Source organism: Brachycentrus maculatus, unplaced genomic scaffold (genome assembly GCF_059751285.1).
Source record: "Brachycentrus maculatus isolate JH-2025_06_01 unplaced genomic scaffold, ASM5975128v1 h1tg000328l, whole genome shotgun sequence".
Taxonomy (NCBI): domain Eukaryota; kingdom Metazoa; phylum Arthropoda; class Insecta; order Trichoptera; family Brachycentridae; genus Brachycentrus; species Brachycentrus maculatus.
In genome coordinates, this window is record NW_028281077.1 from 1336021 (window position 1) to 1357646 (window position 21626).

A 21626-nucleotide genomic window follows, 5' to 3' on the forward strand; every position below is an offset into this window, starting at 1 on the left:
TGCAAGGACTTTAATTTGTCAAATGTGAGTATTTCCATAAAATTACTTTAAATCTATTAGGGCAATTAAAAAAACTTACATCTGCCACATACGCATTGTTAAAAAAATTGCAAATATTGGCGAATGTTTTCATTAGTACAGTCATACAAATACACATATAAATTTATTTTTCAAAGTCTACAATTAAATCATCAATCAATAATCACAAAAACTTTATTGCATTTCAAAGGGTAAATTTATTACATTTATTGATTATTTTTAATTCAAAGAGGAATCTTACGTTAAGTTTTATAATACATTTATTTCAATGAGATGTTTACATATTGCAAGCAGACAGTAAGAGGATGTAATAATTTTAAACTCGCGAAATGCAATAAAATCCTTATGTCAACAAGAAAACAACAGTCTCAAAGTGTAAATGTATAAAATAAATAAAAACAATGAACAATTTGTAATTTGAAGTTTTATTTTTGTCACAAAGTTGCATTTCTGGGATATTTCTTGGAATAATGGGCAATTTTTTACTTTAAAATGTTCCACGGCGGAATGATAAAATGTCAAACCGTCACCAAGTGAAGCTGCGGAATTCTGAGCACTTATTTTAGGAAGTTCTTCAAAAGCTCACAGTAAATACGACATAATACCCCGGAAAAGTTTTACAAAAAAACTCACAAGTAAAAATTTTCTTAGTCCGTAAAAAAATGCATTTTTTCCTTTCTTCATGTCACAATAGATACATTTATAACGTTCATTTTTTTACAATTTACTTTCATCGTATTTTCGATTAGTCAAATCAACCAAAAATTGTCATTTACTTTCTTAAATAAGAGACTTTTGTTTTCTGGTTATATTTAAATCGCTATTGTAGGTACATATTAAAACTGCTAAAGTTTACATCATTTTCCTCAATTTATATATTTTCTTCAATATAATCAAGAATATTATAATTTTTTTTTACAATTCAGCAAATTCATAAAAATGGCTGTACAAAATATTAATTTATAAGAAAATAACATAAAATTAGTTTTAATAAGAACCTTCACAAAAGCTTGCATGGCATAGACATATGGTAACAGATCTAAATTTCATGTGAACTTAACACGTAATAATGAAGATAACATTTAAAATTAACAGTTAAAATTTAAAAAACTTTTTGTTACATTTTCGCAATACTACACTAAATTATTCATAATAAATGTTCCTGAAATTCAGCATTAAAAGAAATATATCTATGTAATAATATACACATAAATAAAGAGATAAGGGATGTCACTTGTCACTTGGATTTGTCGAAACATGACATCATTACAGACAATGGTGTCCCTAAATTTATCCTGACGATTCATAAATTACCCCTATAATCGGTATTTAATTTTCATAAACCGATGTTCATATACCCTTACATATATGCTTTTAATGGCACAAATACATTAATTTTAAATATCCATTAGAATCAAAATTATGTACTTAAAACCCTATTCATAGCAATGATATTATTTTCCTCAACAAAATTTTAGTATGAATCATATCGAATTGGGAGATATTCTACCTATTTTTTAGCAATTATTATGGGCTGAAATTACACTAAAATGTGATATGTAATTTTGTGTGGATCACTCGTTTAACAAACATCAGGAAAATACAACAAACAGTTACATGGTATACAAGTGAGGAGTAATAACGGAAACCTTTAAAATGAGTAAAACAAAGTCATTAATCTAGGCCAAATTTATTTAACTTTTGCATACGTATTCAAGGAAAGTAAGTTTATTTAGATATATTTTACAAATTGACACGTAAAAGGCCAATTTAAACGTAAGAATTTATTTATTAATAATTTTGAATGTATTTTTTATAAAACCATATTTTATATGTACAAAAGACCATAAATCTAGCTACGGTTTATGCAACACGGCTTATCATGGCCTTACTTATGCTTCAACTGTACAAGTTTTGCAGCTTATATTTGCCAAAAAATAAATGTGAATTTTTTTTAAATATATTTTTAATGACCTGCAAAGCATCTAATTTTAGAGGCTTATCTGCAAAGTATAAGAGTAAGATAAGGGGGTTTAAATGTGAAAAATACATTACGAACACCCAGATCAATTGAAAATAAATCTTTCTAGTATATATTTTGAAAATAGGTTATCGAATAGGTAATCGAACTCAGATAAGTAAAAATGTATCTATTTGAAGAATATCACAGCCTTACACAACTTTATTTTCACGGAAAAAATTTTAGTTCAATTTTCGGTTCAAAGTACTATGTTTTTTTCGTTTCTCTTTAAGTAAGTGTTTTTGTAATATATAAACTGATTGTAAGATATAAATGATTATTTAATTATTAACATCGATATAAAACTTATTATTTTGTGGACAAATCAACATAGATGAAGAAGAAAGGGCATTTAAATTTGGGCTTTTGGGCATTTAAAAAAATTAATATGCAAAATAACTGCAATTGGAGATAACTTAGATTTGTGAACCAGTATTTGGACACACTCAAAATGTTGTAGATACATATAAAACTTATTGCGAAAAAACCATAACATGAACCGATTTTTTTTTGCAAGGAGCCCACCCCTACTATACTGTTCATAATGTATTTGATACTTTTATAAATCGTGACGTCAGATCCGACAAATCCGATGTTTCTCGCTAGAGTACCAAAAAACCCTATATTTTTGTTTTTAGTCGCCAAAGGGTTAAGATTTAATGGACCTTTTACGTGTAAATTACCATGTTAAACCCTTTCTTATACACTTTATACTGTGAAAAATTATTTGGAAAACACTGAATACTTTTTTTCACCCATTCCAAGTTTCCTCGTCACATACAGTACCTACATCGACAGATAATATTTTTAAACTACAAAATAAATATTGTCTATCAAAATCTAATTAAAAATATTTAAGTCCTGCTTTTTTTATATTTACTTACATTGTAACATTGTGCCATTTGTTGTGATTCGTTCAATCGGTTATATAGGGTGACACAAAAAGGGAGCTTTTTAACAACCTAATAAAACCAAAGGCAAAAGAAAAAGAATCACTTTGTTCATAGCATTTGAAGCTTTAGAAATTGACATTTAAGAAACATAATGAAATTGATTGTTTTTTTTAATTACGTTCCTTAGATGCCATCCTGAAATCCTGTATTGCATTCTTGAAATCTGCTGCTAAGATTTCTCACTGACCGCTGCAACATCTCAGCTGGGATATTATGGATTTCATACTGAATTCTCTGTTTTAACTCATTTAGATTTCTTCTCAAGTCGTGTACACTTTATTCTTGAAAAAACCCCACATTAAAAATCACAAACGGACAAATCCAGTGACCAAGGGAGCCAGAGAACGCTATCATATCTTGAAATCACTTGATTACGGAACAATTCTCGCATAGATTCCATTGATTGTCATCCAGTGTGTGATGTGGCTTTTCCTTCAGTTGTTGCACTATCTGCGGTCGTTGGTTTCTTCTTTAGAGCAGATCCAGTCTCTTCAAAATTAAGAATCCATTTTTTTTTATCTCGTGTTTTGATGTGATGGCATAATGACGTCTTAAGTTATAAAAACGTCGAAACTGTCTCTATTTTTTATAAAACATTTTTATGGCCAACGCACGCTATTGCTTGTTCCATGCTGCATGGATACTAAAATGGCAAAATGTTTATGTGCTCAAGATCACTGTCCCGCCTGCTCATGGCTACCACTACGGTTTTCAAAAATTCCCTTTATTCCGTGTCACCCTATATTTTGAGAAATACTCGTAAAGTATTACAATATCTCTGGTCTGAATTTTTATGATATTTTCTGAAAAGTCTCCTGTTCAAATAAGGTAAACAATGTTATTTTTTAAAAATAATTAAAACGTAAAATTGTTAATTCAAATTAATTTTGTGCATGGTTTTGAAGTGCAGGGTTTTAAAGTGCTTTGGTGCTCTTATTTATTAATTTTCAATCAATTTTATCCAATGTGCAGTTCCCAAGGTTATGTGATAGGTATCAAACTGATTCATAACATCGGTGCGATCATTCAATTGTGACCCAAAATGCAGTTTTTTTGGAAATTTGTGAAACCAATGAATGCATACACGTTTTTTTAACAGTTGAATTTCTGTGGCAGCAATTATTCCATGCAATAGAATGGCAGAAATATATGTAATAGTTATATATATTATCAGTATATATAACAAAAAAAAATTATGAAAAAAGATAGCATATCGTTACGTTTGTCTGTATTTATGTAATAAATATGAAAATATAAATATAAAAATACATACATAATAACGACTAAAGACTTGTTTTAAGATTCAAATTGAATTGGCGAAAGCTCCCTGCAAAATGCATTACCATAATTTGTCCGGTTGTAAAAAAATACTTGGAAAAATGCTTAAACATAATACAAACATTATGCAACTATGCTGCTCTCGGAGCAGTTAAGCTTTACATCTTTAGTTAATTCATGTAACATTATTTCTAGAAGTCAAATTAAATTAACTAATAACAAATAACGTTAATTGATTAAAAAAATAACGTAATTCAATCATTAATGGGAGTGTCATCCGCTGCTCTGCAATAAGATACAGCTTAGAATATAAACCCAAGATAAAATTTGTATATATATATATATATATATATATATATATATATATATATATATATATATATATATATATATATATATATATATATATATATATATATATATATATATATATATATATATATATATATATATATATATATATATATATATATATATATATATATATATATATATATATATATATATATATATTTAAATATATATATATTTATATATATATATATATATATATATATATATATATATATATATATATATATATATATATATATATATATATATATATATATATATATATATATATATATGTATATATATATATATATATATATAAATATATTTATATAAAGACATTTATAAATTATTTGATCTTGTATGAAAATATGCCAAATAATATAATGCCGTCTATAAAACTACGTATGATATATTTTAATGTACCTACGTTTACATACTAAATTCATTCATACGATATGGTAAGAAGATTTTTTATGTTTTTAAATAATTAAACTGCGCAAAAAAAATATAATTTGGTATGTTTTTTGAGTCTCATTTTGTTTTTTTTTTAAATAAATTTAATACTACACAATTTAATTAATATATTTATAAAAACGTTCACATAAAACTTAAATGTTCCTTAAATGTTGTAAGTAATGCACTTTAATGTTTTTAATCCATTTGACCGCAACTGCGAATTTAAGATTCTAACCTGAAAAAAATTGGTGAGTTTTGTTCTATTTCTACAGGTGTAAGAAAATGAGCACTTACCCTCATCGATTCTTCTAGAGGCTTCTTCAAGGTTACAGTTGGCGTACTTGAGAATGGCGTACATCAAGGGCATCATCTCCCAGGAGTAGTGAAACTTTTCCAGGAGTTTGTTGCAGTTTTCCAGGATCGTATCCAGCGAGTCTGGGGACAAAGTAATTCATACCAATAAGACATTTAATTCAAGAGCTATAACAAATATTTCGTCTACCGCAGTGTTCGCAAACGTTTTCTATTCAAGGTTCACCTACTAAATTAAGAAATTTCGGAGGGTCAAATTTACCACATCATGGTAACATATTTAACATATTATGTTTAATGCGATATGTGAGCCTACTTAACTTAGCACAGGCAATCAAAATTTGGAGCAGTCGTGTTATTTTCACTAAACTAGACTTTTTGCGCGGCACACCACCACGGTACCCTGTGTGCCGCGGCACACACTTTGCAGAACAATGGTCTACCGTACACAACTCATGTTAAAGACATTTATTTGAGTACCTACTAACATCCATGTAATATACATTTCCAATATATAAAATTGCAAACAATGTTAAAAAACGACTTATGGCAACACCAAACCGATATTAAACAGAGAAATTCATAACATTTTGAGTGTGTCCAAATACTTGTCCACAAATCCGGATTATCTCCAATTGGAGTTCTTTTACATTTTTTTCGCTAGAATAATAAAATGGAAATTATTTTTTCTGGCGTTTTTCATGTATGTGATTATAATCCAGGGTTCGGACTTCACATATAAATCAAAGAGTTTCTGCTCAATCAAAACATCTTTCATCTCCCCAATAGATGTCTGTAGTGTGATTCTAGTGATTCAAACACAATTTTTCATAATTGGATCATATATAAATAGAACTTGCTAGAATTTGAGTAGTGTGGTTGTCAATCGTGGGTAGAATTGGTAAATGTTAGATACACGTGTGTAAAGAGATTTTTTGTAATGTTGTTGAAGCGCCCTAGAGGTAGTATTTTACGTATTTCCTTAATAACTTTTATGAAACGTCTGAGACATTACTATTCATCATTAGAATCCTAACTGTCCATCAAACCTCCTCCCTTAGTTTTTCCCTCTACCCCCTTCCCTAAACTCCTTTTTCCTTGGCTTTCTTGCTGTTATCAATTTGTAATTTATGTTTCTTCAAAGATTGCAAACAGCCATGTATGGTATCAAACGTTTTGACCAATATCACTACTCTGTTTTTGGTTGGTTGGAATATATTGCTTTTTAGCAATTAGCCCGCCAATGAAGTTACTTATTTCTTTTCTGTGCATACAGTTTCAATAAATTACTAAATAAAGGCATTTTTGACACAAATAATTATACACCTGGATAACGCAGGCATTTTTTATTCCGGTCACGTGTGGCAGATATTGCCTCCTACTTTATTTCACCAAGGACCGTTGGAGAGAGCGAGATAAAGAGGGGGGGTACAGTCACATACAGGTAGCCTCGCTGACCAAAAAAAGGTGACGGCAGGGAGGAAGCACGGAGGAGGGCATAGACCAATCGCAAGTCGGTGGGCGTGGCCCCCGAGGCAGTACGCCCTCCCATTGGCCGAAGAGGGGAGCGAAGTGCAACGGAGAACGTGCAGAAGCAGGGTTATACGAGCGCGTGGGGAAATGTGGCACAATGGGAACACTATATTTAGGCAATAAATCAAGACGTCATCATGAGCGTTCAACTATTGGACTGGCTTTACGAGGAATGGTCACAGCTGCTAAGATACGACTTTCATGCGAAATGCTTTTTTTACAAGAATAAAAATATTTACAACATTTTGAGTGTGTCCAAATACTTGTTCACGAATCTGGATTATCAAGACGTAATCATAAGTAGTCAACTATTGGACTGGCTTTACAAGAAATGGTCACAGCTGCTTAGATACGAGTTTGGTGCGAAATGCTTTTTTTACAATAATAGTATTTACAAGATTTTGAGTGTGTCCAAATAGTTGTTCGCAAATCTGGATTATCAAGACGTCATCATGAGTAGTCAACTATTGGACTTGATTTACGGGGAATGGGCATAGCTGCTAAGATATGAGTTTCGTGAAATACTTTTTTGTTTACAATAATAACAATATTTGATTTTTTACAGAAGAAGAAGAAGAATATGAAAGTCTGAGCCTTTACAGGTTTTACTATCGCTATAGGCTTGGTTGAGTGATCACTTTACACTCGTGTAACATTCATCAATTCTACCCATGATTGAAAACCACACTTTCAAATTCTTGAAACATCTAGATATATTGATCAAGCTCGTAACACAGTATGCGTGAGTTCACAATGGCCATTTATGGTGGGATGAAGAAATGGTCGTATGCTCTGCAAATGCCTAGACTTCCATGTTCTTCTTTTACACCATATTGATAAGTTCATATATTGGACTGGCTTTATGAGGAATGCTCATAGTTGCTAAGATACGAGTTTCGTACCAAATGCTTTTTTTGCGATAGTAATAATCTTTAAATAAAACACATAAATAATAAAACAAAAAGTAAGTATAATGATAATGATGATTACTGTAAGTAATGATTTTTTTAAGTGAATTCTTAATTATTATTGTACATATATCGCTCACTCCTTTCAAGAACATCATAAATCGAAAACCTTGATTTTTCAGGAGAACGTTTTGAAAGTTTAAAAATATAACACGATGTATGAAAAATAAATATCAAGCCACTTATCGAACTTTTTACTGTGCAATAGATCTATTTAGGTGAAACCTGAAGGTTTTTTCTCCATTTGAAAAATATTTAGTATATTTAAAAAAAATAATTAAACAATACTTTTTCTTCAAATGCAAAAAAAAAACATTTTCTGCCCTGTACCGGGTAAATATTAAGTTAAAAATATGCCTCTTTTACTGGGATATAGTACATTTTCTGGGCATTCCGAAAACATGTACAGCTGAAATTTACGATTTTTGATTTATGACGTTCTTGAAAGGAATGAGCGATATGTATGATTATTGTTAAAGGCATTAGCTGTATATAAAATAAAATTAAAATGATAAAAAAATTAAAACAGTGTGTAAAAGCAATGTTGCCAGTTTAAAAATCAAATTTCTAAAAAACCAATCATTACTTTAAAGAAAAAGTAATAACAGAGGCAAGTGGCAGTATATCCTCTATTCAAATTTATTCAGTAGATAAAATATGGGGGTGGTCTAGAAATTAATTTCCCGGATGAAATGTATTCGCTCGATTACTTTAACAGCGAAATAATATTATATTATATAGTAGCACATGTCACAGGAAATAACTCCCTTGCGTTTAGAGCCACCCCTCCATAAAACTATCGAAACCCCCTGACGGGGCTCTAGCGAGGGCAGTTTCACGACGTCATAAAAATTCAAATGTTTTTTATACTTCGGTTGTGAAAAACACTTATAGACGTTAAATACGTGCATAAATAATATTTATGCAGTTTTTTTACTGCCACAATACGAATTTACACTATTTATTTTACATATATCGCTCACTCCTTTAAAGAACGTCATAAATAAAAAAAACGTCAATTTTCAGTTGTGCTTTCGTTATGTTTTCGGAATGCCCAGAAAATGTACTATATGCCAGCAAAAGAGACATATTTTTTACTTAATATTTACCCGCTACAGGGCAGAAAATTTTGTTTTTGCATTTTGAAGAAAAGGTATTGTTTAATTATTTTTTGAAATAAACTAAATATTTTTCAAATGGAGAAAAAACCTTCGGGTTTTACCTAAAAAGATGTGTTGCACAGTAAAAAGTTCAATAAGTGGCTTGATATTTTTTTTTAATACATTGTGTTATATTTTTAAACTTTAAAAACGTTCTCCTGAAAAATCAAGTTTTTTGATTTATGACGCTCTTGAAAGGAGTGAGCGATATGTATACAGTTGTAATCCACTAGGGCATATGAAAAAATGATGGTGCATAATAGAAACTAACCACACATTTGACTCACATACACTTAAATTATTACACTCGGTTAAAAATAAAGGTCAAATCATGAATCATTAAGAAAATTTAGAAATACAAAACAAAATCTATCATCTGCTTTTTCAAAATACGTCAACATTATCATCTATGTTTCCTTTTACAAAAAGTTCCCTAACTCCCCCCCCCTCTATTTTTTACCCTGCCAACCTTATATACCTACATGTTTTATGCTCGTTAGTTTTACATTTCACCTGTAGATGAAAACATGTGGTTTTCTAAATTAGTCGTGTGTAGTGAAGGAAAACTCATTAAGTGGTAATATACAAGTGCTTAATTTTTTAAATAACGGAGCATAACAGCTAAACTGGCAGTACACAACAGAGTCCTGGTTCCAAGCCTAATTAATGTATGGAAGTAAAGCATGGAGTTGGCAAACGATATATGAAAGTAGACTGAATGCAGTCGAAATGCTATCCATCAGACGAATGTGCGGCAAAACGATGTATGATAAATGTTCGAATGGCGAATTGAGGAAAGAATGAGATTTGCATTTTTGATAAAATTAACATTTTTATTTTTTAATATTTTATATTCCTTTCGATTTTGTACTCTTACAGAATGGCTTAGCCGATACGTAAACTTATTTAAAACAATGTGGAATTAAACAACACACTTATACGTATGAAGAATGATAAATAATTAATTTTGATCGCTTAAAATGACCTTTGTCATAAAAACTCGCAATAAAAGTCAAAGATGGGAAAAATTTTATAGTCAACGACTCACCATTGTTAAGTTTACATCATAATTAGAATCTACCATAACCATCGCTCATAGCGAATTCTTTGGTCTTCGAGAATTTCACTTCCCTACATCAGTGGTCGTCAAACTCATCAGACAACAGGACGAAATATCCACATTACAACGATTGAGGCTTGTTTTGAGACACAAATTTCTAAAATTCAAAACAATTCAGGTAGGCACACTATTTTATCAAAATTGTTTTTGTTAAATCTGTGTTAGGAACAGGAGGGATAACAGCAAACCACTTGTGAAAAAAAAACAAATTTACCATTTTGTTTTCACCAAAATTTCTTTATTTTTTATTTAATATGGTTAGAAAAGGTTTTTTTTTTAATGTAAATTCATTTTCTAAACATTTCTACTAACAGTTTTTAAATTAAAAACGTAGTTCTCTTAAGTAAAGAGTTTGAGCTTTTGTGCTTAGAGAGGGACATACACATGTTAGTTATGTTAGTTATGTTAGTTGGTAATACAATTTTTTTTTTTTAAATTTATAAAAAAAAATTAACTTATATCAAATTAATTGATTTTTATTAAAATTCATTTGTTCGTCACGCATATTTGTAGCTGAGACGCACACAAGAGGCCAAAGTTTGACTACCACTGACCCACATCATTAGTTCGGGCACGGACGAAATTTAATTAAGAGGGGAGAGAAGAGATATTTTTTAAGAACACGTCATTCTCGCATGTAAGTAGATAGGTATACGCGCAAGTTCAAAAAGAATTTATAATTTTAAAAAAAAAGGGTTAGATAATAAAGTTATACTTATCTTGCACTTAGATTGCCTAGAACTATAAAGGTGGGGACTGACCAAAGTCATTTCGTCGTAACGTAACACGTTACGATGCGAGCATTCGTATAGTCAGTACACCGAGCCGAGCGCTCCATCCATAGTTTCGGATGCTCGCTGAAGCTCGTCACGAGCGATATTACGACGTTGTGTTACGACGAAAAGCTCCGGTCAGTCTCCACCCTAACACGTTACGATGCGAGCATTCGTATAGTCAGTACAGCGTTCCATCCGAAGTCGGATGCTCGCCGCGAATGTTACGTTACGACTAAATGCTCCAGTCAGTCCCCACCTTAATAACTTATTAACTTACGGGTATTAATTTAATTGAAGAAATAGGTACCTATTAATACGGCATGCAGCAGTTTGATTTTTAAAACAAACATCAACATATATATCTTCCATATTATGGCTGACGACTGTCATAGGCTGGTTTAAATGATCATTTTACATACGTGTAAGATTCACCAATTCTAGCCACCATTATTGACAACCACACTTGGTGCATAGGGCACTGCATCATATAAACGCAGTGTTATCTTGATCATTAACACATGAAGGAAAGGTGATCAGCCCTCCGTTTCAGGTACCAGTCCAGGGTTATATTGAATAAATATTACAGTGAAAAAATCACTTATATTTATTTGACCCCCCCTGGGAATCGAACCCGGGGCCTTTAGTATGGTAGCCGAGCGTGCTGACCATTACACTACCGAGGCAAGCAAACGCATTATAAAATAATAATTAAAATTAATAAATTTGGATAGTTTCCATAGCGCCATTTTCGTAAAATGCTACCTCAAGGGCGCTTAACTGTGGTTGAATTGGGAAAAATAATAAGTATGGTGGAAATTTTGATGTCTCATGATTGTCCAAAAGACCCTCTACATGTCGAAGTACATATTAATGACCGAAAAGATCTCTACTTTTTTCAATATATGTAGGTACCTACTGTCAAAAATATTTTCTCTACCCAATAAGTGGGAATGTTGTAGGTACGTGTAAACGGGATAATGTTGTGTGGAAAAGACTACTAATACTAGAAAACTAAAAATACTCAAAATTATAAACTGCTACATTGAATCACAATATATATCATGACGATTTGTATGTGAGTTCAATGGGGACATCTATGGTTTCTTTGAGAATGCTTTCATTTAGCAGAGACCCTTTTATTTGGATGTATAGGTAGAAGATCCTAACCGGATTATTTTACATAATAAATGTCCAATTCTTGTTATTTTATTTTAATGACCTGGTGATGGAATGATTTTCCAAATAAGTGTTTATAAAAGTGATATTAAACAAAGTGAGCAATGTGTGATATGAAGAGCGTTTCATAATAAGAGACGCCTAAAATCATGGAAAAAACACCTAAGATCAGAAACTCAGAACTGTGAACAAGGATTTGGACACTCCCAAAATTATTATAAAAAATTAATAATATTTATATGTTTATATATATATATATATATATATATATATATATATATATATATATATATATATATATATATATATATATATATATATATATATATATATATGTATCAGTGGCGTGCCTAGGGTTTACCAGTAAGGCAAGCCCATTATTTTACACATTCGTGAATACATGATGAACCTATAATTTCTTCACCTAATATAATTCCCAGTATAGTGAGCACCCAGAAAGTATTATAAATATAAACAATGTATTGTAATCATTGTAAAAATTATGCATCTATGTAACTTTTGTAAGGGATAGCCATCACCTTGAAATAAATAAAATGTTCACTATAATAAAATATCTTCCTCAGATATCGACCATCACCATAAAATGGCATGCATAGTGTTTAATAATAACCATCGGAATCCATAATCCACAATAATGCTTGATAAAGTATATTTGGTATGTATATCAATTTCGTAGATTGTGGATAGGATTTTTTTTTTAAAAACTTAAAAAAACATATTTGCTCAAACCTTATTATGAATTGTGAATGAAGGCTTTCGAGAAGTATTTGTCTTACAAATAAATTTGCTTTAATGTTATAGAATAGGAATATGTGCATATTTAAAATTAGGGAAAAATAGCCCCGCAACGTACTGAAACATTTTCATTTGTATTCTAAAGCGAACCGCCTATCTTTTTTCAAAAACGATTTTATTATTTCCTCATAAAAAGACGCTAAATGTTTGAGATCTACTAATAGTTTTTTTTCTATGGCAATCATAGAGAGTTCGGAAAGGCGATTTTGTCCTTGTGTATTTCTTAAGTACGTGTGTATTCGTTTTAAAGCTGAAAATGAGCGTTCTGCTGAAGCACTTCTAGCTGGTATAGTGACCACCAAACGAGTTAACCTTAGCAACTCTGAAAATACGTCTTCAATACTATTTTCCTTGATAAAATTTATAAGCTGAAATACATTAAAATCCTTCAATTCCGAAGAAGAGTACAGACATATTAATTGATTTTTTAATGATTGTTTATCGAAATGAATACCGCAGTAAAATTCTAGAGATTCTAATTCGTCATTTGGAAAATTCAGTTTATACTGTCGTAAAGCTTGTTGTTGAGCAATTGAAAAAAATGAAGTTTGAATATTTCAGAATATTAATTTCGGAAAATATGTTATCAATAATTTGGATGAAAATTCTTTTGTATTCCGTACGAGCACACAAAACATTTTGTCTTAAGCGAGGGGCAGTATTATTTTGAGATGCAACGACATATATTTGATAAAATTGCGATTGAAAATCCGTACTTAACCAGTTTTGAAAATCTTTTATCTTATTGCTGCAGTAACCCACGTCGGTTGCAATTTGTGTATGATATTATATAAACTATCGTTTTTTTTCATATAATTTGAAATACTTGTAAGAAAAAATTAAAAGTAAAAGATTTTAAAGAATTATAAAAAGATTCCAACCGACAAATTTGTATCGCCTTCCCATTGCTGAGGATTGTCAGCCATTTCACTAAATAAGTCTATTAGATTATTTTTTTGTTCAAATATAATATTTACAGTACGTCCAACGAGTAGCAGAAATGTGTGGTATTTTTTATTGCAAAATTTATCGTAATAAGCGGATCTTTTTGTACTGTTGAACTGTACTGTACGATTAAACTTCCATTGAAATTTAACCGTTTGCGATATTTTTAAATCGAAAGTAGGTCTTTGAGATGTTATCATTTCTTTTTTTTAGTAAAATTCAAAGCGCTAACCTCTACATTATGAATTAATTCCTTCACACACTTTAAATCGCCACAAGGAACGACATCGGCCATTTTCGAACTCATTATGACGTATGAATACGTAAGGAAATAATTAGATAACGAGCACCCTCTAAACTCTTAAAGAGACTTTAAGACACCAAACCTCTAAAAGAGTTTATTAAAAAACTTTTTTTTTTTTTTTTTCTTTTTTTTTTTTTTTTTGGTACGACTTTTTAAACTTTACTCAACTTGGACTCGCTTGACTTTATCTTACTTATCGTACCTTCACATAACTAATTCTAAGAAGGTACCAAGTCTAAAAGAGACTGTAAGAGAGGATACCTTTGAAAGAGTTCATTAAAACTTCGCCTCTTTTCTATGTTTCTTTACATTTTTTTGGTACGCCTTTTTAACCTAAGTTACCTTTACTCGACTTGGACTCGCTTGACTTTATTAAAAAACAACTTTTTTTTTCTTTCTTTTTTTTTTTGGTACGACTTTTTAAACTTAGCTACCTTTACTCAACTTGGACTCGCTTGACTTTATCTTACTTATCGTACCTTCACATAACTAATTCTAAGAAGGTACCAAGTCTAAAAGAGACTGTAAGAGAGGATACCTTTGAAAGAGTTCATTAAAACTTCGCCTCTTTTCTTTACATTTTTTTTGGTACGACGTTTTAACCTATATTACCTTTACTCAACTTGGACTTGCTAAAATTGATCTACCTTCACACTACTAATTCTAAGTAGATTGTAAGTCCTCAAATATTACCTCACATGACTTAATCAAACATAATAAAGTAGGTACTTAGTTTTCAAAATTAACCTAAGTAAGTCATTTTACGTAAGTACCTACGTATATATGATTTTTTTTTATTCATTGTCAAGCCTTTTAAGTATGTTAAAAAATAAATCACAACTAAGTCTGTTAAATTTATATGTAAATATTTTGAGTAGGCACCCAGGTATGCATATATTTTTTTATTCGGTGCAACGTCTATAAAGTATGTTAAAAAATCAACCTGAATTAAGCATGTTTATCGAAAATATCCCTTAAATTATTAAAATCGTGGCTTATGCATCACCACTTAGTATTTGTTAAAATAAAAATCAGTAATATTTCTAATTTAATTATAAGTAATTTAACGTAAGTACCTAAGTTTATAATATTTTTTGTTTAATCATTATCAAGTCTGATAATTATGTTAAAAAATTAATCAGAATTAAGTCTGTTCATACAAAAATAAAATAACAAAATTTTAAGTAAGAACCCAAATTGCTATATAAATTTTTTATTCGATGCAACGTTTACTATGTATGTAAAAAAAAACTTCAGAAGTAAGCATATTTTTTGAAAATAACTCAATTTTTCAAATCATGGCTTATGGATCTCCACATAGTATTTGGAAAACATAAAGCGGATTTAAATGTGCAAATCAGTACTCATACCGCCATCTATCGAAAATATTTGAAACTTTCCCATTTTATAATTTTCCCACTTAATAATTTTTGTATGGGTTTTCAAATTTCAAATACCAATGAAATGTGCAAATCGGTACTCATACCGCCATCTATCGAAAATATTTGAAACTTTCCTATGTCAAGTACTTGAAGGCCTGGTTATAATTCGAAAAAATCGGCGGGTTTGTAAAGATTTATGAATGTAGAAGAGGCGAAGAATGTTTGCCAAAAATATAGCGGTTTGGCGTTCTATTCTCTCTGCCTACCCCTGCGGAGAAGCGTCATGATGTTAAGTCAGCTAAACATCCAAATCGATATAATTCAACCAGGATTGCAGAAAGAACAGAAGGTATTTGGAACTAAAAAATTAATCAAAACTCTATTTTTTATATAATTCATAATGAAAAATACAGCAGAAGTAAATTTTCAATAAATATGCAAAACGGTACTTATACTGCCATCTATTTGAAAATGTTCGAAATTTTCCCATACTAACTAATACTGGAAAACTTTTGGCAAATGAATGTGGAAAAGGCGAAGATTGTTCGCAAAACAGAGTGTTGTGGCGTTCTATCCTCTCTGCCCACCCCTGCGGAGAAGCGTCATGATAAGTCGGCAAAAACGTTAAGAACAACCTTGTTTGATGTTTAATATAAGTACGAAGTACCAGGAGCATATGAAGACGAAAGAGGTCTTATATGGAATACTTGTCTATCGAAAATATTTGAAACTTTCTTATGTCAAGTACTTGAAGGCCTGGTTATAATTCGGAAAAATCGGCGGGTTTGTATAGATTTATGAATGTAGAAGAGGCGAAGAATGTTTGCCAAAAATATAGCGGTTTGGCGTTCTATTCTCTCTGCTGCGGAGAAGCGTCATGATGTTAAGTCAGCTAAACATCCAAATCGATATAATTCAACCAGGATTGCAGAAAGAACAGAAGGTATTTGGAACTAAAAAATGAATCAAAACTCTATTTTTTATATAATTCATAATGAAAAATAAAGCAGAAGTAAAATTTCAATAAATATACAAAACGGTACTTATACTGCCATCTATCTGAAAATGTTCGAAATTTTCCCATACTAACTAATACTGGAAAACTTTCGGCAAATGAATGTGGAAAAGGCGAAGATTGTTTGCAAAAAACAGAGTGTTGTGGCGTTCTATCCTCTCTGCCCACCCCTGCGGAAAAGCGTCATGATAAGTCGGCTAAAACGTTCAGAACAACCTTGTTTGATGTATATTATAAGTACGAAGTACCAGGAGCAAATGAAGATGGAAGAGGTCTTATATGGAACACTTGGCATAGTAAAATCGGTACTCGTGTACTTGAAAATGAAAAAATTTGGCGAGTTATTATTAGTAGCACCATCAAACGGCAAATGCTTGAATCATCCAAAAGTAGGTACTTACGGTAGGTACTCGTAGATAAAATAATATGAAAAGTCAGTTGAGATGGTTCAACACGTAAGAAAGAAGGGTAGAACAAAAATAATAGGCGAATGTAGTTGGAAAAAGAAGCACAGCAAGGCCGAGGAGAACTTGGCATGATGAGGTATGTCAAATACTTGAAGGTGACTGGGTTAAAATTCGAAATAATCGACAGGTTTTTATAGATTTTTAGATGTATGAATGTGGAAGAGGCGAAAAATGTTTGAAAAAATAGAGATCATCTCTCTGCCTACCCCTACGGAAAAGTGTCATAGTGATAAGCCGGCTAAAACGTTCAGAACAACCTCGTTTGAAGCATGAAATTACCAGGAGTACATGATTATGCAGAGATATTTGTTAGTAAAAAATGTATCAAATCGTGAATAAAATGTACCGATTAATATATTTAATAACTAACCCCGTTTATTTCCAAAGGTAGGTCCCCTCTAAAGGAAAATGTTGAAATATAATTTTCAAAACGTTCCATGAAAACCAAAACAATCGATTCCATTCTCTTGCTTAAAGCGGGAACTATACCCGATACAGACATCTCTCTCTTACTTATGCATTGGACATGTTGCCTTCTCGCACTCGCTGAAGCCCCGCTTGGATTGTCTCGCTTCAAGCGGTACCTCATACCCGTATTGCCGTCTCTCTCTGGCTAACGGGTCGCCCCTACCGAAGTAAGGCATACTGCTCCCACAGGGCCCTGAATTTTTCTCTCGAATTCTCCCATACAAAATGTATGGAGAAATGAAAATTGCAAATTTGTGCACTAAAATTGCTCAGAACTGGATGATTTTGCACGAATCGATAAAAGCCATGAATTTGAACACGTTAATGGTGAAATCTCGTGGCGGGCAGAGAAAAAAACCGGTCAATTTTGTCTATCAAAAACGGACAATTTTTAGTATGGAGATTTTTCATCTCGCAAATACTAAACCAAAAAACTATTTTCGACCTAAAACTTAATAGCCTAAAGTTGAGCATCCTCGTAAAGATGAAGTTTATGTAAAAACATGTAGGCGAAAGGCGTTTTTAGCTTGGAAATGTTAAAAAATGATTACTATGAAAAACCGTATTCGGCGACTTTGAACGCGCGCTGTAAATTGAAAACTGAATGAAACCTTGTCAAAATTGAATAGAATATGCAAAAATCAATTTAGAATCGTTTGTACACCTCACTTTTTCGATTTTCGTCGCGATATTTTAGCATTTAGCTAATGTTCGAGTCGCTGGCGAAAAATTGAAACTAAAGTCAATTTGACATTTAAAATGGCCGCCCCGATCACGTGGTCGTGTACAACCACGCATGTATGGAGATGAAATTAAAAATGAAAAAGATGAATGAAAAAGTAAATTAAACGGAAAAATAAGTATAGAATGTGAAAGAGGAGAGGATTCCGCTCGATACAGACCTCTCGCTGCGCTCGAGGCACCGACCATGTTGGAGAATTTTAATATTGAAATTTTTTTTGGCGCGAATTTTTTTTTTCGCGCAAAAAACGTTAGCTAAATAATAAGGATGGATTTCCCATAATAAATAAATATGTACTAAGTGTAGATAAGGCAAATAATTAATATGTAATAATCGACTCTACAAAGGCGTAAAAGTCGTTGACAATAGTTTGACAGATAACCATTATGAAATACGTTCGATACGATTGCAAATTGTGCAGCAGGTGTGTTGCTAGGTTCAGGCCAATAGAAGCTGGCTTCCATTTTCATACAAAATGCCATATATGTACCTACTATTTTATGGTTAGAGTTATATTTTTTAAGCAAAAATATAAGACATATTGCCGGAACCAGAAGCCCAAATTGAAGCCAATGAGAGCGAGCGAGATGGCTAATCTTGTATCGCCTGCACCTGAATAGACGGGGCGAAAGCCGAGTGTTTACACTCTGCTATCTCGGGTAGTACGAAAAAGCGCGCGATAATTTAAAAACAGGCATACATTAATTGTGTATTTTTAATCATTTGGTCCAGATTTAGTCATCTTTATGTGGATTTATTAGGCAACCCGGGCTTTTGGGCTTCTAGGGAAGGTCCGCCACTGATATGTATATATATATATATATATATATATATATATATATATATATATATATATATATATATATATATATATATATATATATATATATATATATATATATATATATATATATATATATATATATATATATATATATATATATATATATATATATATATATATATATATATATATATATATATATATATATATATATATATATATATATATATATATATATATATATATATATATATATATATATATATATATATATAAATATATATATTTATTTATCGAGGCATCCGAATTTATATATCCTCTTAAGTTTCAATGCTGTAATTACGCATAATAAATATCGAAGTGCGAATAAATGACGATTTAATTCTGGTTTTGCAGTTGCACCATTTAATTGCTTGGCGCTCAATGCAAGTATGTCGATTTACCAATATAAAAAGCCGTAAAACGTTGCGAGTAGGCACTAAAAATTTATGAAGCACAAACACCATACTCTTCACTGCGCTGTCTATGCATGAAATCTATGGTCTGGGTGACAGATAACATAAAAATATATGTATCTATGGTGAATCTTAAAAACGGAATTAGTTATTTAAGCATGTATAATATTAATATGACGTTTTAATTTGAAAAAAATTGACCGGATTTTTTGTCCATTATTTCCGTTACATAGAGGTTTTACTGTATAGGTAAAATGTATGTTTAAGAAGAGACCTAAGTGGAGACCAGCATATAGACATTTAAGATATTATGTCCTTTAATATATATTTTTTTAAATTGTAAAAAAATGTAGGAAGTATTAGTTAAATTATTTGAAACATTTTATTGAAACTAAAAAAACGAAAGTCACTTTATAACTTGTTTGCCTTAGTAACAGAGTAACCAGTTGTCCGGTTTCAGAACGGGCTATCCAGTTTTTTTTAGTTTTTTTATATAAAAAGAATAAAGTGTTTTAAAACTTGAAGCGGGTCGTCAGGATACACTTAAAACGGGAGTATCAATAAGTTGTCTCGAATTATTTTATACATACTGTTTATGTTTAAAATTTAAAATTATAATTTATCCAAAATTAAACAAGGTTATTGGATTGAATTCTACTTTTATTAACACCATAATATTTCACCAACATAATGATAAAGTGCATCGAAACAAGTATCGCAATAGATTTTTAGGAAAAAAAGTTATTTACCAAGAAAACTTAAATTGAAAATGATGGTATTTTGAATAAGAGTTTTACTTGGTAAATACCGAATTGAAAAATAATATTTATCAATGTGAATTAAACATTATTAAATAATATATAAACAATATATATATAAATAATATATAAAAATAATATATAAAATGTTATTAAACACTTATACTTATTTTGATTACAATGTAAATCTTACAAAAAGCCAAAAATAAAACGTTTATCTCCAAAAAAAAATTTAAATTAATTTTTTAAATAAAAAAGTGAGTAAAACATTTTCATTAATAAACTGCTAGCCACCGTCAAACGACGAAAAGCTACATACTTTGGCCACATATTCCATGGAGAAAATATGCCCTTCTACAGCTTTTAGCATAAGGAAAGGTAGAGAAAACCTTAATAACAGCATCGAAAGGGTGCACTTTGAATAATTTTCTTAAGACTACATACAAAATTTGGTGAAATCCATTACAAAACGGATTGAAGCAATAATAAAAAAGGAGGAACAACAATGTAGGTACCTACTGTTTTTTTGCTTTTTGATAATTGTTACGTACCTTTATAATTTTATTGAAATAAATATGCGATGTTTTAAATTTTATGATCATTTCTGATTTTTGTGCGAAAAAACCGAAAATCTACAAATAAACAATGAAATTATGAAAAAAAAATTAGGTCACTAAATAGGCATTTTTCGGTTTATTATCTTTAAACAGTGTTTAATAATATGGACTGAAAATCTATCAAGAAATCACACCAACAAAAAATATTAACATTGTAAAATAAAACAACTTTATTTTAACCACCTTTTATTGGTACACTTTTTTATTGGTAGCCGGTTTCGACAACAAGCTTGTCATCCTCAGGGTTTATGTACTAATTCTAAAACGTTTAAATATATATATATATATATATATATATATATATATATATATATATATATATATATATATATATATATATATATATATATATATATATATATATATATATATATATATATATATATATATATATATATTTATACATATATATATATATATATATGTAAATATATATGTAAATATATATATATATATATATATATATATATATATATATATATATATATATATATATATATATATATATATATATATATATATACATATATATATCCGGTTGGAAAAGGTGGTTAAAACAGAGCTGTTTTATTTTATAAACTTTATATAATGTGCCACAAAGTATCTGCGAAAAGCATTCAGGAAACAAAAAATATTATTTAAAAAACAGATATTTTCAGTCTGGAAAAGTTTGAGTGATTGCTACTGTATACATTTAAATATAATAGTAATCCATCACACGACTAGCAGACAATATTTCAAGTCAC

At 30.4% G+C, this 21626-nt stretch overlaps 1 protein-coding gene across 5 annotated transcripts in view; it reads right to left on the minus strand.

Moving 5' to 3' along the window:
- dsx (transcription factor doublesex) overlaps positions 1-21626 on the minus strand; it is a 240136-nt gene that overhangs the window by 156813 nt on the left and 61697 nt on the right. For all 5 annotated transcript variants that reach the window (XR_015838388.1, XR_015838387.1, XR_015838386.1 and 2 more), the window contains exon 2: positions 5377-5517. Coding sequence is in view for 2 of the 5 variants with exons in the window: in XM_088268804.1 (XP_088124930.1) it covers positions 5377-5517 (141 nt within the window). In the remaining 3 variants the exon portion in view is untranslated. The remainder of the gene's footprint in view (positions 1-5376; positions 5518-21626) is intronic.